The 17485-nt window shown below is 36.0% G+C and overlaps 1 protein-coding gene across 4 annotated transcripts in view; it reads left to right on the top strand.

The window, feature by feature from the left end:
• Window positions 1-17485, top strand: part of KIFAP3 (kinesin associated protein 3) — a 181291-nt gene that overhangs the window by 94132 nt on the left and 69674 nt on the right. For all 4 annotated transcript variants that reach the window (XM_059145292.1, XM_059145293.1, XM_059145294.1 and 1 more), the window contains one exon: window positions 11795-11895. In XM_059145292.1, coding sequence (XP_059001275.1) covers window positions 11795-11895 — 101 coding nt within the window. The remainder of the gene's footprint in view (window positions 1-11794; window positions 11896-17485) is intronic.

Raw genomic sequence — 17485 nt, 5'->3', positions numbered from 1 at the left:
TCTTTCTCCTTTTCCTTGTGTTACTCTTGATCTATCTTTCATGTAATTATTTTATTTATTGTCTTCACCACACACCATCCACACCATTCCCACCAGTCCCCAAAGACTATCAACCCATGAAAATGTGGATTTGTATCACTCTTACTCATGCCTGTATTTCCAGTGCCTACAACAATGCCTGACACGTGGTTGGTTCTCAGTAAATATTTGGTAGGACATTGGATGAAAGGAATGAACATTTAAGAGCTGAGCTTGAGTTTTCTTCTTTCCCTTCACTCCTTATTGCTTAAGTGACATAAAGCAAGTCAATAGATTTGAGCCTTTTGTTTAGAAAATCCATCTTATGGGATTGTTGCGCAAATCTGATAGGAGAATTGATATCTACTTAGGTCATAACTAGAAAGCCTTCTACAAATGTGAAGCTTCGGTAAGGAGGAAGAAAAAGAAAGGGAAGGTTTGAGGGGCTAATGGTTGCTAAGTGAAAAAAATGAGCACAGAAAAAGTCTTGTTACTTCATAGTTTTGACTATGCCTGGTTGTAGGGGTTTGTTTGAAACCTTGAAATAGCACTTTAATTTCGATTACATAATATAGATTTCTTTAATGAATTGTGTAACTCAAGGCACAGTGGTAACTCCAAGTGTGGTCTAGCAACTAATGCACAGTTACTGGTCTAAGTAAATCTAGAAATCAAGAACAAGTGTTTAGACAACTTAGAGCAACTTACTCAAATAATATTATGTCTGCTGAATGTAATATTTTTAAACCTCTATTTTGCATATATTTTGCTTAATTTAATTTTATTATACTCCATAAAAGTATTGACCATTGATACATGGGAGGAAAACTAAAACCTGACCCTCCACCACAGATCATTTGAGAAGCACTATTCAAAAAAATGGAAAGACAGGTTTGATCTTAGATTAGCGTACTGTTCAGAAATCTGTACATGCACCCTGTGTTTATGGCGGCAATATTTACGGGAGCCGTGACATGGAAGCGTACACACACACACAGAGTGAAGTATTACCCATAAAAAAGGATGCGATCTTGCCATTTGCAACAGCATGAAAAGAACTAGAGAGTATAATCCTAAGTAAAATAATTCAGTCAGAGAAAGACAAATACCATATGATGTCAGTTATATGTGGAATTTAAGAAACAAAACAGGCAAAAGGAAAAATGTAGGACACAGCTCTGAACTACAGAGAACAAACGATGGTTGCTAGAGGGGAGGGGGTGGGGATGGGTGAACTAGGTGATGGGGATGAAGGAGCCTGCTTGTCATGGTGAGCACCGTGTGCTGTGTGGAGTGTTGAATCACTGTGCTGTCCACCTGGAACTGATAGAACACTGTACGCTAATGATCTGGGATTAAAATAAAAACTGTTTTTTAAAGATTTTATTGATTTATTTGACAGACAGATATCACAAGTAGGCAGAGAGGCAGGCAAGGAGAGAGAGGGGGAAGCAGGCTCCTCACTGAGCAGGGAGCCCAATGCAGGGCTCGATCCCAGGACCCTGAGATCATGACCTGAGCTGAAGGCAGTGGCTTAACCCACTGAGCCACCCAGGTGCCCCAAAATAAAAACTTTTGAAAGATTCTGAAAAAACAAAACAAAACAAAACAAAAAAACAATTGTTGAATCCTAGGGATACTTGTTTAGTTCATTAATAAGCAGAGATGAGAATGTTTCCCAAAAAAACTGAGGAATTAGCAATGTTACCTAGAGATGTTGTTAGCTTTTCAATATTTATAATAATAATAGCTAATGATCAAAATCATACTCATAAATATCCATCAAGTGCCTAACTTGTATTAGCACTTTCACATGTGATTTATAAGTCTGTGTGCAAGTTAACTAAAAATGTTAACTAGCCCAGACATCTTTCTTCAAGTTGCCCTTTAATCACCAGAGGCACCAGGACACTGATACATGCATAGCACTGAATATAACTAGTATGAAAGATTGGTCCATAATTTAAATCTTGATTCAGATTCCTATCTGTACAAATTTTGATTCTTCTGAATCTGAAAGTTGTGAGGCATGGCTGGTTTGTGCTGCAGCTAATTTTATTGGTTATGGCAGGAAAATCAGGGTCTGGAGATTCAGTAGTACACTGCCATGCCTGTTTCATAATTCCGCATGAATCATTTCAAAAAGCCCAAATTCTAGTCAGAGTAATATTAGACCAGATCCTCTTCACTGGAAGATAAATTAGGGTTTCTAAGGTGTTCTAAATGGATTTGAATGCTTCTGCATTCTCAGTAGACCCAAAATTGTTTTGAGAGTAAAAATGGCACCTGATTCATCTTGATCTAGATTACATTGGTAATCTGGGTTTCAGAGCATTTTCCAAGGCTGTAGAAAGATTTTATCAGCATGTAGCGAGTCAGACCAGGTCAAGAGTTAGTGATAAATGTGTGATTTCTTCCAGTTGAGACAAGTCTGATTTCCCTTATTGTGGGAGATCACCAGAACAGATACTGTTGGACTCTAAACTTTGATCACTTAAAAATAAGGGTTATTTCTTTTGACCATTCTGTCATATGTTCTTAAAAGAAAATTTTAAAAGTTCTGAACATCTTTGAAATTCCCTTATACTGTTAATTTGTTTTTCATTATAATTAATATGACTTCACTTTTATTATATTAAACCCATTCTAGAATTAAGAAACAAAATTTCAAAATTTTTAGATACACAGCATATTTGTTCAAAAACAAAATAAAGTGTCTTTATTTTATGAAGAGAGTAGTAGTTAGTAAATGGCCTTTTTTTGGCTTATTAAAAACTAGCTTTTCAATATTGATAATAGTAGCTAATGATCAAACTCATACTCAGTAAATATCCATCAAGTGCCTAACTTGTATTAGTCACTTTCACATGTGATTTATAAGTGCTGTTTGGAAATTGTCAAAATAATACGTTTTCTAATTAGGAGGTGTTTTCCATTTTTAAAAAACTAGGTAGGCTTTATGACAGTTTAAGAAACTTAAGGTAGACTTTTTAAAAAATTTTCATTTGGCCTCTTTATTACAAAACTGTTACGGAATTTCACACATCTGTTTCAGTATGCAGCTCCTCATAGACCACTGCACTGTTGTTCAATTTTAATAGGCCTCATTTATCCTATAAATAAACCTACATTTTCTTACCTGATCAAGTGAGCAAACAATAGGGGTCATATGTGGCAAACACTTTAACAAAAAGCACATGTTTAGCCGTCAGGGTGAGGTAGAGTCATATCAAGATTGCTTGAAGTTATTAATGGCAGTAAAATTTATGCTTCCTCCTGTTTTCCCAATTAAATCAAGAGCCTTTTTTCTTAGGATTCTTCTATCACCAGCTGGTTCCAATACTCTGTGTGTGAATTTTGCCTGGGGTGTCTCCATTTCTACATGGTAAAAGCTGACCAAAGCACATTAAGTCTATGGTGTGGACCTCTAGGCTGGAAAGCAGTCATTGTTAAGGGCTTTATTTTGTCCCCTATCTTTTGTACCATAAGTGTGCACATTTTGTAGGGTGTATTATAAATAAATTGTTGTCGTATGCTCTGGATGTAATAAAAGACTACTACAGACAAGATAATAATTGAAATATGTTGAAAATATTTGAAAAATAAACGACAGCTAAATGTACCTACAGAAAAAAAATGAAAATGCATCAAAAGTGTTGTATTTTAGAGTACTTACTTAGTGAATACCTCCTAATTTGACTGAGCTGTTGAGTTTAATGGTACGTTTAAAATTTTAGTTTCTTACAATTTTTAAATTAAGTAATTGGACACAAAAGTCGTCCATGAAGCACTGTATCAGAAAACCATTTTTACACTTGTTTTCTACTGATCATTATAACCTATAAATTCTATAATTTTCATCCTTCAATTCATGATTAAAAACTCTTGGTTTTTATCTGTTCATCTCAAATCTTTTCTACGCTTGACTGTGAACAATTTATTCTGAAACAGGCAACTATCCATATAGTTGCAATCTTAAAAATTGATCTCCAAGTTCAAGTTTAGACTAAAGCTGTCTAATCATACTGGGCATGTATTTTATCTTCTCATGGGGCCTTTGTGACTTCAAAGGGAGTTTTCTACTTTGAATGAAGACACCGAGTGCAGAAGAGAATGAGAATCTGGCTAATAATGTGGCCCACAACTTGTGTTCTCACTCTCTTTTTACAAAGTGTTGGGCTGGGTCTACTGCAGAAGCGGAAATTTGGCTTTGAGTTCTGGTGTTCAGACTCATATTTCTGCTTGACTGAACTGTGAATGGAAAATCCCAAGTGTCTTACAAAATTAGTAACTAACTGGTACTTTTACTAATCACTTCAGAGATGAAAAACCGAAGACATTTTAAAATTCAAAACCCATCAGCATGCGTTTGCCCTTTAATTGGCAGAAAATCGATCATGAGAGCAGTCTGGAGAATTTTTTTTTTCCTTCTTCAGCTGCTCCAGCTGAACTACAGCTGCAAATTTAAAAAAAAAAGGGGGGGGAACCTCTTGATTGTACTTTATAAGTGCAATAATTCCCACAAAATCAGTTACTGGAGTTAATGACCAGTTTGTTAAGGCATTAACTGCCCTCAGCTGGGAATGACCAATTTGGGGGGAATGGCTGCACAAGGCTAAGATAATTCAATAACACTTTCAAATAATGATCCAGTTAATTAACGGTGAATTCCTGTGGAAATCCTATCGAAGTACTTCTGACCTCTGCATTTAATACCAGTGAGTTCATCATGATTCATGTTTATTACCATAAATACCAAAGGAATCATAATGACTAGGCCATTTTTTTTTTTTTTCCACCCTGGCCTTATTACTTGAACAGATTTGACTAATCCACCTCTAGTCATTAAGGACCTAGTTCTCAAAATACTCAGTCTTTTCACTGCTCTGCTCAAAACTCATAGGACCTTTGGTGCTCTGCCAGCATACAGACTATTGGCAGCCTGTTTTTACTTGGGAATGATTGATATCTGTAAGTCTTAAAGGAGCCCTTTTGAAATGCCTGCCATTTGTAGGGTATAGAGGAATCATAGCTGGTTAGCTGCAGTTTATGGTTCTTAGTCATGAATTCTTATGGGAAAATCATACCCTAAGGCCCCAAATTCACTTAGGATATACAAGATGTTTTTTTTTTTTTTTTTTTGAGGTTTATTTTTAAGAACTCCGATATCCTTTCTTCCAATGAATGAAGAAAATGATTAGTTTATAATGAAGGATAAGCTCTTAATTTTACTTGAACCATTTAATCTCTCTTAATGGCTGTTTATTGCTGTGTGATCTGCAAATTAGCCTTTAAGTAATAATAAATGTTGACTGCCAGAAAGCTATTACTTTTTGTGTGAAGCTGTGTTTGAAGAGATGAATTTAGGTTATTTCCAGCCATCTTCCCATTTCAGGTAGGCACTTTTGACCTAAAATACTTTGTCCTTTTGTTATAGCTGTCAGATATCTGTTAGATGCCATAAAGTTATAGGCTGTATTTTCATCAAGCAGTGATTTATTTATATGATCATTAATGATTCAGTGACCAATATACCTATGATTTATACTATAATCTTCATTCATATGGGGGATGAAAGGAAATACGTGATTTGTAACCATAAGATGTAAATTAGAATTATCAAGGTAATGTGGGTAACAAGATCATTTATAGAATATATCTTTTTTATGAACGAAAGGGCAAAAGACAGTTTCTGTGTTTTTAAAATTCCTAAATAAATACAAAAAAGAAGAAAGTCAACTTCATAGATATCTGTAAATCAATTGGTTGGATTCTAGGGAATATTTACCAAGACAAAATCTAGAAGACTTATCAACAACCTGGGTTATACTGACCTCTTGAGTGTAATACTGCAGCCCCTTACATCTGTCATCACCTCCCTTCACACTTCTCTCAAGAAAAAGAAGCTCTCTGGTGTAATGTCAGTCATATTACAGCTGCTTCTGCTCAGTTGTGTTTAGCCCAAACAAGGGGGGGAAGCATGGGACATGCAACCTAAAGATAAGTAATGCACCTAATTGTAAGGTTTGTCTTCAGTTTTTCAGACTTCTCTTTGCATTCTTTCATCTTCTTGGTAGCCGATCACCTCTATAATTTCCTACTCTAGGAGTGAAATTAAGTTTCATTACAGATACAGAAACTTGGAAGAAAGAAGAGAGATTCACAGCTCATTTGTGGTAGTGGTAGAGGAGGGACATGTACTAAATCTATACTTTGGTTATTTTCTCAAGTTTTATTTTTATTAAGGAATTCATAATAACCCTGTAAGAATGAGAGAATGAAAGCTAGGGGTCACTGAGTGTAGCCTTGTAGTATGAGGTAACTCTCCTAAGCCCAAACTTTGGGAATAGTGGGGCTTTTTAGAAAGTAACTGAATAGAATAGAAGGAAAGTGGCTCAGCCACAGACTCAGAATATACCTCTGAACCCTGTCTAGCTCATCTTAGAGGAATCTCGGCTGCTTCTCAAAACTTCTTTTTCTCTAACAACAATCTAATCTTGAGACTAAAAAACCCACCATATGTTTTAGGGACACATGACAGTAGTGTTCTTCTTCAAAGAATAAGAGATTACCTTTATTGAGTAGGTTCATTACTGTGTCAGACTGAGAATTGCTTGCTTTACCAGAATTCTCTTAACTAATTCTCTTAACTAATCCTTACAGAACAACCCTTGGAGGTAGGGGCAGTTGTTGTGTCAGTTTCACTGATGAAGAAACTGAAGCGCGCGCACACACACACACACACACAGAAACTGAAGCCCAGAGTTGAAATAGCACCCCCAGGCTGTATGTATAGCAAGTGGAAGAGTCATGGACTGAACCCAGTGGTCTGCCTCTCCAGAGCCTGAGCTCTTAACCACAGTGTTCCGCTCTCCACCGAGCTGGTTGGCCCACTCACCACTCCACACATCTTTTAAGCTTCTAAGAGCACCTGTTTTTCTCATGAAATCAAACACTCCTTGATAGCAGCTCTCGTCCAATTGAGTGAAATTGAGGTTTATCCCTGTCAGGCACTTTTTTTTTTTAAATTCATAATTCATCTTTATTAAAGTAAAGCCTCTAAAAATATATGCAGAAAATAACATACTGGGTATTTCTTTCAGCCTTTAGAATCTACTGTACCTGGGCCCAGGTCCTCCAATAAGTAACTGACTGTTGTTCTGCACTTCCTGTCCTCTAGCTCCTCTTCTGCCACTTTCCCTCTTCCCCAAGACTCCTAGATCTAGTAGAGTCCCTTCTAAGTCACTAAGGAGTAATGATAGTCACCTACATTTACTTAGTATTATTGATGTCAGCCTCTCTCCTGCCTCTTGGAAGACTTAATAGAAAGTCCATGAACAGGCTTTGTAGTTCACACCTAGATTAGAATCTCAGAATCACTGTGGTGTTTTCTTTGAAGGAATGCCATGGCTTGATGAATATCATTGCCTCATCTCCAAATCGAAGAGAATACCTACCTCTTCAGTTGCTAGAAGAGTAAATGAGAGAATGTATGCTTACCATACAATAGGAACAATATTGCTGTCAGCTTAGCCCTTTCTCTTTCCCCTTAAAGAACTATGGTTATATAAACAATGGCTATCCACAGTCTTTCAGGAGAGCCTCGGTCCCCTGCAGCTTGTTTCCTCAGCCCTTTAGTTTTCAGCATGCTTTAGGGCATGATAGTCATTTTACGTAAAAAATATGGGGAAACAAAAGATTATGGGAAACTGGGAAGATGTTCATAGTTTGTTTTTGGTTTTGTTTTAATAGAGGATCACAGATAGAGAAGAATTAGGAAGGTGTGGAGAACTGCAAAGAGCTGCTACCTTTGGCCATGAGTATGAACGGAAGAGAAAGGACTGACTGTAGAATGAACCATTCTGCTTCTTGAAACTAGATATTTAGTTTTGCTATGTAAAAACAAGTAGTGTAAATTGCTGTTACAGCTGAGACTTTTTTTCAACTGTTTTATTTTTTTAAGATTTTATTTATTTATTTGACAGACAGAGATCACAAGTAGGCAGAGAGAGAGAGAGAGAGAGAGAAGGAAGCAGGCTCCCTGCTGAGCAGAGAGCCCGATGCGGGACTCGATCCCAGGACCCTGGGATCATGACCTGAGCCGAAGGCAAAGGCTTAACCCACTGAGCCACCCAGGCGCCCCCAACTGGTTTTTAGAAATAACTATAATTTTAGGACTCTTCTCCAGACTTCCTATTCTATTGCATATCCTTTGAGTTAACTTTAGGTATGTATATATCCATATGTATATGATATGATATATCCTTTGGGTGATATATATGTATAAGTATATAAGGTGATAAATATATATATAATCATTATATAAATTGTATTATCATTATATATACATTATCATTAGCTCTAAAGGATCTTCCTTGTTACCTAGTTTATGGAGTACAGAGCTCTTAAAAGTGAATCTTTCCTCTCATCTTATGTGAATGATGCACTGCCTTAGATGATTCCTTTTTAGAATCCTTTTCATTCATACAAGCAATAGACTCTCCCCAAAAATGGAATAGCTTCCTATTTCATTCCTAGTTCCACACTGAATTTTAATTTGTTTGGTGATTTACTTCAGTGTTGAAGAATCTTTTTTATTCGTTACTGATTTCTCTGTTTCTTTTACCATTTACGAAGTTGTGTCCATTGAAATCCTACTTTTCAGTAAACCCACTCATAGAGAAAAGTCTTCAAATAATATTTTGTTTAAAAAATAATGTTTTGTAAAAATTAAATAGGATTAGAATATACCCACATCTGAACTACTAGAATATAGAAAGAAAGAAAGAAGCGAGAATAGCAGAGAAAGAGAGACTTGCCTTCAGAACATGACAGTCTGCTGAAGGACCCTTCTTGAGAAGATTTAAAAGTATCTCAGTCTCTGAGATAATACTGTGAAGTATGATCTGACCAAACCCTAAGAGATACCTTCCTTCTTAGAGAATAGAGTTAGCATTTTTTACTTTTAACCTACATCTTATAAAAAATTATATAAAGATTTCTTTTTCTAAGGCAGGTAGGTTTTACACTAGAATAAGTATAAGTGAACACCTTCAGCAGTGTAACAATTAATATATAATATATTATTACATATAATATATATTATTATATTATATATTATTAATATATTATACAATAATATAGTATTAATATCTATTGGTCTCTTCTATTTAGATGGCTTTGATCTGAAGAACAAACTGTTGGAGTTGAGAGCACCCAACTCTTTTCTCTTTTTGGAGTAATTTCACAGTTTTTGCATTACATATTCCTCCAAATAAAATTCTTACCACCAAATACTTAGATTTACTAATCTTCATCTTCAGATAAGGAATACTTTCTCCTGTATTATTATATCTTACCTTTATCATCTAAGACTAGGGTCAATATCCTTAGAGCTTATCTCCCTCATTCAGTGTCTATCTGCTCCACAGATTGTGTGGTGAAGTTTTTCAAGTACTAGAGAAGACCTGAAAGACTTATCTAAAATGATTTGATGTGTATTCTTTATTCTGCAAAGTTCTTATAAATTATAATGGTATAGAGAAAAAGACATTAAATATCAGATAAAATAAGTAATCTCATTATTTGACATATAATATGTAGCCTCTTCATGCATTGTATTCCAAATGGTCAAGTTAGTGAATGCGCAGATGTTTAGTTAAATTTGAATGTTTACTAGTATGTATTCATCTGATGGATGAATTTTTGTTTTTGTTTTATCCCAAGAAGTCATTTTTGTGTTGATATTGAAAACTAGATTTTTCAGTGAGTCTTGGATGGCTATGTATTTCCCCCTTAGGACTGCCTTTGCTGTATCTCATAGGTTTTAGACTGATGTGTCTTCATTCTCACTGGTTTCCATGAATTGTTTAAGTTCTTCTTGGATTTCCTGGTTTATGCAAACATTCTTGAACAGGATAGTCTTTAGCTTCCAAGTATTTGACTTCCTTCCAAACTTCTTCTTGTGACTGAGTTCCAATTTCAAAGCATTGTTGTCTGAGAATATGCAGGGAATAATCTCAATTTGTTGGTATTGGTTGAGAGCTGATTTGTAACCCAGTATGTGGTCTATTCTGGAGAAAGTTCCATGTGTGCTCGAGAAGAATGAATATTCTGTTGTTTTAGGGTGGAATGTTCTGTATTTATCCATGAGATCCATCTGGTCCAATGTGTCATTCAATGCTCTTGTTTCTTTATTGATTTTCTGCTTGGATGATCTGTCTGTTACTGAGAGTCGGGTGTTAAGATCCCCTACAATTAATGTGCTCATATCAATATGAATCTTCTTTTTTTTTTTTTTTTAAAGATTTTATTTATTTATTTATTCATTTGACAGACAGAGATCACAAGTAGGCAGAGAGAGAGAGAGAGAGAGAGAGGAGGAAGCAGGCTCTCCGCGGAGCAGACAGCCCGATGCGGGGCTCGATCCCAGGACCCTGGGATCACGACCCGAGCCGAAGGCAGAGGCTTCAACCCACTGAGCCACCCAGGCGCCCCATGAATCTTCATTTTAATTAACAGTTGGCTTATGTAGTTGGCTGTTCCCATTATTGGGGGCATAAATATTTACAATTGTTAGAGCTTCTAGGTGGATAGACCCTTTAAGAATGATGTAGTGTCCTTCTGTATCTCTAACTACAGTCTTTAGTTTAAAATCTAATTTATCTGATACGAGAATCGCTACCCTAGCTTTCTTTTGAGGCCCATTGGCATGAAAGATGGTTCTCCATCCTTTCACTTCCAGTCAGAATGTATCTTTAGGTTCCAGATGGCTCTCTTGTAGACAGCATATGGATGGGTCCTGTCACTTTATCCAATCTACAAAGCTAAAGGAAATAAGCTTCAGCGAAACAATTTTAAAAGATCCAAAAGTCCAGGTTTTTAAAAAAATTCTATTTCAAAAATATGTTTTATTCTATCAAATGTCAGTACAGATCAGTCTTTTATACCCAATAATAACATTTTACCTTATGGTATAAACAAAAGGCCATTTTACCTTATGGTATAAACAAAAATTTTGAGTGGCATTGTAACATAACCTGGTGAAGATTTTAGAATCAGAGTTTAAATCCCTGCTCAACCATTTACAAGGCTGTGTAGCAAGTATTTGTTTTTCTCTGAGCATTAGGTTCCTCATCTGAAACACAGGGATGATAATATATACTTGGCAGATTGTTTTGAAGATTCACTTTGTTCTTCTTTACCACATGATACATTTTTATCTAACATATAAGGTCCAGGAAGAAAAAGAGCTAGAGATAAAGGGTCAGCATATTTTTTTTTACTTACTTATAGTCCTGTTTTTTTAGTGTTACAAATACTATTGTACTTCTTTTTAAATCATTTAGATTATTTTTCCAGTTCTGATTCATAGGCATTAAATACACTTTTTGGCTCACTGTTGTGCATATATCATCACTGTCAAGAACTATATTAATTACATATTTTGATGGAATGGGTAGTGTTGGGGCCCAGGGACCCTATCTGTTTTATAGTAGACTATTGAAAATGATAAATTCTTTGGTTTGTGGTTAATTTTTTTTCACAAGCATACCTTGCAAAATACATGTTATCTCTTGATTATTAGTGATATTTCACAGACATTGTATTCCAAACTTGAGGACTGAAATAGGGAACTCAAAATAATTTCTTAATTAGGGGTGCATAAGGGTTTGATTCAGGAGCTTAAAAGTTTTAATGTATTAATTTGTATGTTATAGATTTAAAAATTTGTTATATCTGTGATTTAATCATATCCTTGATTTCTTATGCCCAGGTAATGAAAACTACAAACAAATAGCAATGTGTGTTCTTTACCACATAAGCATGGATGACCGCTTTAAATCAATGTTTGCGTACACTGACTGTATACCACAGGTAAGTGGTTTAAGTTTTTTTAAAGAATTAACAACAATAGTATATGTTGGCTATTTGAACATAATAATAAAAAAATAAGCATTTTTCAGTTTGTTCTCTTGATTTGCCAGATAAGTTTTTCCTTTAAAAATTCCCTCTTAAGAGCGCCTGGGTGACTCAGTGGGTTAAAGCCTCTGCCTTCGCCTCGGGTCATGATCTCAGGGTCCTGGGATCGAGCCCCACATTGGGCTCTCTGCTCTGCGGGGAACCTGCTTCCTCCTCTCTCCCTGCCTGCCTCTCTGCCTACTTGTGATCTCTGTCTGTCAAATAAATAAAATCTTTTAAAAATGAAAATCCCTCTTAAAAATAATTTGGGAGGGGCGCCTGGGTGGCTCAGTGGTTAAGCCTCTGGCTTCCAGCTCAGGTCATGGTCTCAGGGTCCTGGGATCAAGGTCTGCATCTTGCTCCCTGTTCAGCAGGGAGCCTGCTTCCCCCTCTCTCTCTGCCTCCTTGTGATCTCTGTCTGTCAAAGAAATAAATAAAATCTTTAAAAATAGTAATAATAATTTGGGAGCGCTTGGGTGGCTCCAGTGGGTTAAGCCTCTGCCCTCAGCTCAGGTCATGATCTCAGGGTCCTGGGATGGAGCCTTGCATCTTGCTCCCTGCTCAGCAGGGAGCCTGCTTCCCCCATTCTCTCTGCCTGCTGCTCTGCCTACTCGTGGTCCCTCTCTGTCAAATAAAGGAATAAAACCATAAACAATGAATTCTGGAACACTCAAAAAAATTTTTGAATTTGTGATAGGAAATTGGAAAGTACAGAGCAGTGTAAAAATGAAAATAACTTTCTGTTATCCCAGGCCCAGAGATAATCATTTAATATTTTGGTACATTTCCTTCTGCATAGTTAAAAAATAATATATTAAGATTGTGTTATATGTAATTGTATATTACCTTATTTATTTAGTAGATCATAATGTATTCTCCCATGTCATTGAACAGTCATTGAACTGTCTTCAAAAATTATTTCTAATAGTTGTATATATCCTATTACATAAATGTATCATAATTTAAAAATTGTTGTTTAGTTTTTCCATTCTATCACATAAAAATAGTTGTAAGTAAACATGTGTAAACAAATGAAATAATGTGGAATGTGTAATATGTAAATGTTTATCTACATCTCTGATATTTTCTTTAAATTCCTAAAAGTAGAATTACTAAGTCAAAAGATATGAACACTTGTGTACTTGACATATTACCTTCTAAGAAGGCACGTTTGTATTTCCAACTAGCATTTCACTTTTTTCCTTTATTTCATTTTAATTCTGGTATAGTTAATATAAAGTGTTACATCAGATGTACAGTAGGAATTGGAAAACTCCATACCTCAGCCGGTGCTTATCACCACGAGGGCACTCCTTACCCCTCTCACCTACTTCACCCATCCCTCTGATAACCATCAGTTCCTCTCTTTCTTTTTTCTATGCTCATTTGTTTTGTTTCTTAAATTCCACATATGAGTGAGTTCATATGGTATTTGTCTTTCTCTGACTGAATTATTTCATTTAGCATTATACTCTCAGGCTCTATCCATGTCATTACAGATGGCCAGACTTCATTCTTTTCGATGACTGGTTAGTATTTTATCACACGCATACACCTACACACACCTGCACACCGTATCTTCTTTATCCATTCACCTGTTGATGGACACATGGCAGTTTCCTAGTATTTCATGTTTAGCAGTACTGTGACTAATACCATTTCTCTAAAATTGGAATGTGTCTGTTTTTATTTTCATTTCCATAATATTGAAAAGGTTGAACAGTTTTTATATGTTTATTATCCACATTATTTATAAATTATTTACTCATGTCCTCTACCAGTTTTTCCATCAGCATATTAATATTTTTAGGATTAATAAAAGAAATCTCAATATGAAATAACTATTTTAATTATTTCTGTTATTACAAATATTTCCTAACTTTGCCCTTTCATTTTATTTATGTTTGATGATTTTAAATGCTTTTTGTTCTCTGATGGGAAAATACTTTATCAAAATTCTTTTATCTTTGTAGTACCGTTCTTAAGAAAGATTTTGCTTAGACTCAGTTGCTTAATATATTTCATATGTTAGGTCTCTTTGTCTTGAAGGAGTTTAGTGATTTTTTTACGTGGATTATGTTGTAAGGGTGGAAATTCTATACATATTATACACATTTTATTCTTAGGGAATTTACATTCACAGAATCACTGTTGTGCCATCAATCTTTATTAAACTGAGCTCTACTAATTTAAATATCTGATGATTGGAACCCTTGTTGGGCTGGTCTTTAATATTATATTGTTTTTTATAAGGTGTTTTTCTAAAACAAAAAGCAAATTGCAGGATGTATAGTAAACAGTAAAAATACCACTTTAAAAAAACACTTTAGGGGCGCCTGGGTGGCTCAGTGGGTTAAGCCGCTGCCTTCGGCTCAAGTCATGATCTCGGGGTCCTGGGATCGAGTCCCGCATCGGGCTCTCTGCTCGGCAGGGAGCGTGCTTCTCCTCTCTCTCTCTCTCTCTCTCTCTCTCTCTGCCTGCCTCTCCATTTACTTGTGATTTCTCTCTGTCAAATAAATAAATAAAATCTTTAAAAAAAAAAAAAAACAACAAAAAATACTTTAGAGGAATATAAATAGTAAGTCACACTTACTAAAGTAGTTCCTCTTAAGATTCCTACTAGACAATTCCTTGTTAGCCTAACGTAAATTATTCAGTGTATATTATTTGAAAGATAATATGTAGTAAAAAATAGACCATAATTTCACTTTTTATTCTAACTGCCCATCTTTTTATTCATTCCATTTTAGTGAGATGATTCTAGAATTGAATTTACTATTCCAGAATTTTATACTTTATCTACATGCAATTAAAAACTGATAAACTCTCAGGGTACCTGGGGAGCTCAGTCATTAAGGAGCTGCCTTCGCCTCAGGTCTTGGTCCCAGGGTCCTCGGATCAAGTTCCACACTGGGCTCTCTGCTCAGAGGGAAGCCTGCTTCTGCCTTTCCCACTCCCCATGCTGTGTTCCCTCTCTTGTTATCTCTCTGTCAAATAAATAAATAAATAAAATCTTTAAACAAAAAAAGCTGATAAACCCTCAAGGGTAATTTCTTAGCTTTTTATGTCAGGAGGATGAACTAATTATGTTTATAGGAAATAGATATTCTTCAAAGAGTATACAATGTATCTTATCTAACAAGGCAAGGCTTCTTATAGAGATAACACATGTCAGACTGTAACCAATGTAAAGTGTAATCAAACTCTTTGTCAAACAAGTTTTCAATAAAAGAGTAGCCATGTCAAAGGGAGATTACAGGTGATTTACTGCAGTCTCACTCCATATGTTCTGAGGGTTTCTGCCTTGCAGTTTCAAAGGGTGTTCCTTTTTCAATCCCATTTAGCGTCAGAACTCCATTGACTACAGGATATGAATTGGAAAGCAGCCAAAAAAGAATAATATTCTTGTCCAGATTGATGTTTTTATCCAGATTAGATTTTAAAGAAAATAATACTAAATAAAAAAGAAATAAATGTAAAATAAAAAGGAACAGAAAACTTATTTTGTTGAATCTTCAGTTTGGAATTATCCTCTTTTAGAATGTATAATTTCAAACATGAAACATAAAACTTTATTTTTAATAAAGAATTGGAAATAAAAGCCTTTTGGGGTCATTTCTGCCACATTATTATTGCAATTGAAAAGTTTATATGTAGAAAATTCTCCCTTACCTTTTCAAGAACAATATTCATGCATGTTTTCATGACATAATTTTATAACATCAAACATTTCTGCAGTGGGGGTTTTCAGAACATTTGTAAACTATATTTCATGAGCAAAATCTTCCCACACTCATGTAGTAGTCAACATTCTGTATTATTTTTCAATAAAAATTCAACCCTGATAAGCATAGTGAGGTGATGGTACTAAATTACATCGTAAACATCCTGAAGCTTTTTAGTATGAGGCCATATTTTGAGAAACAGAATGATACTCTTTAATATATTTGGTCCTAAAGTTGTACCTGTCCTGTAACTTGTACTTCATAGGACTCGGTTTTGACCTATTTAGGGGAGACTTGACATGACTTGATTGTCACCCAATGCCAAATTCATTGTAGAATAAGAGAATCATGGACAGGGAATCTGGGATTAAATTACAGTTTCCAAGCTTCCTTCCAAGTTAAAGAGATACTCCTTTGACAGGTAGTGGCTGCTCAAATTAATGATTTTAAAACTAGTAAAGCTTTAAACTATTTCTTGAGACACCTGACTGACTCAGTCAGTAGGGTGTATGACTTGATTTTCAGGTTGTGAGTTCAAGCCCCACATTGGGTGTGGAGATTACTTAAAAATAAAGTCTTGTGGGGGGACACCTGGGTGGCTCAGTGAGTTAGGCCTCTGCCTTTGGCTCAGGTCATGATCTCAGAGCCTTGGGATTGAGCCCCGCATTGGGCTCTCTGCTCATCAGGGAGCCTGCTTCCTCCCCTCCCCTCTCTGCCTGCCTCTCTGTCTACTTGTGATCTCTGCCAAATAAATAAAATCTTAAAAAAAAAAAAATGAAGTCTTGGGGTCACCTGGGTGACCTCAGCCATTAAGCATCTGTTCAGGTCTGCTTGTGTTCCCTCTCTCACTGTGTCTCTCTCTGTCAAATAAATAAATTTTAAAAATCTTTTTTTTTAAGAGATTTATTTATTTGACAGACAGATCACAAGTAGGCAGAGAGGCAGGCAGAGAGAGAGGAGGAAGCAGGCTCCCCACTGAGCAGAGAGCCTGATGCAGGGCTCAATCCCAGGACCCTAGGATCATGACCTGAGCCGAAGGCAGAGGCTTTAACCCACTGAGCCACCCAGGTACCCCCCCCCCTTTTTTTTAATGAATTCTTGGGACACCCAGGTGGATCAGTTGGTTAAGCATCCGACTCTTGGTTTTAGCTCAGGCCATGATCTCAGGGTCCTGGGACCAGCCCCACCTTGGGCTCCACACTCAGTGCTGAGTCTGCTTGAGGATTCTCTCTCTCCCTGTGCTCCTTCCCCTCTTATGCTCTCTCTCAAGGTTTCCCTCTCTCTAAAGTAAATAAATAAGTATTTAAAAAGTAAAAATAAAGTTTTTTTTAATCTTTTTAAAAAAGATTTTATTTATTTATTTGAGAGAGGGAGCACATGCACGGGGTAGAGGGAGAAATAGTCTCCCTTCTGGGCTGGGAGCCCAACGTGGGGCTCGATCAGGACCCCGGGACCATGACCTGAGCCAAATGCAGATGCTCAACAGACTGAGCCACCCAGGCGCCCCAAAATAAAAGATCTTTAAAAAAATAAAAGAACAAACTATTTGTGACAGCAGCTGATTAATCTGCATATTAAATAAAGCTGTATCTGAGGTTTAGATCTTAATGTAAATACTTAGCTAACTTAAATTATGCACATTAATTTTTGTTTAGTAAGGACTGTCAAGTATTGCAAATGGTTTTCAAATGAAAGGCCTAAAATAACTTTGAAAATAGGAAAACAATGGTTCAGTAGTCATCCATATTCATTTCAATGACCAAAAAAATGTAGAGGGTCAT

Source organism: Mustela lutreola, chromosome 14, assembly GCF_030435805.1.
Source record: "Mustela lutreola isolate mMusLut2 chromosome 14, mMusLut2.pri, whole genome shotgun sequence".
In the NCBI taxonomy this organism is placed as follows: domain Eukaryota; kingdom Metazoa; phylum Chordata; class Mammalia; order Carnivora; family Mustelidae; genus Mustela; species Mustela lutreola.
The sequence above is the reverse complement of the archived record's forward strand: the minus strand, read 5'-3'. Positions and strand labels throughout refer to the sequence as shown.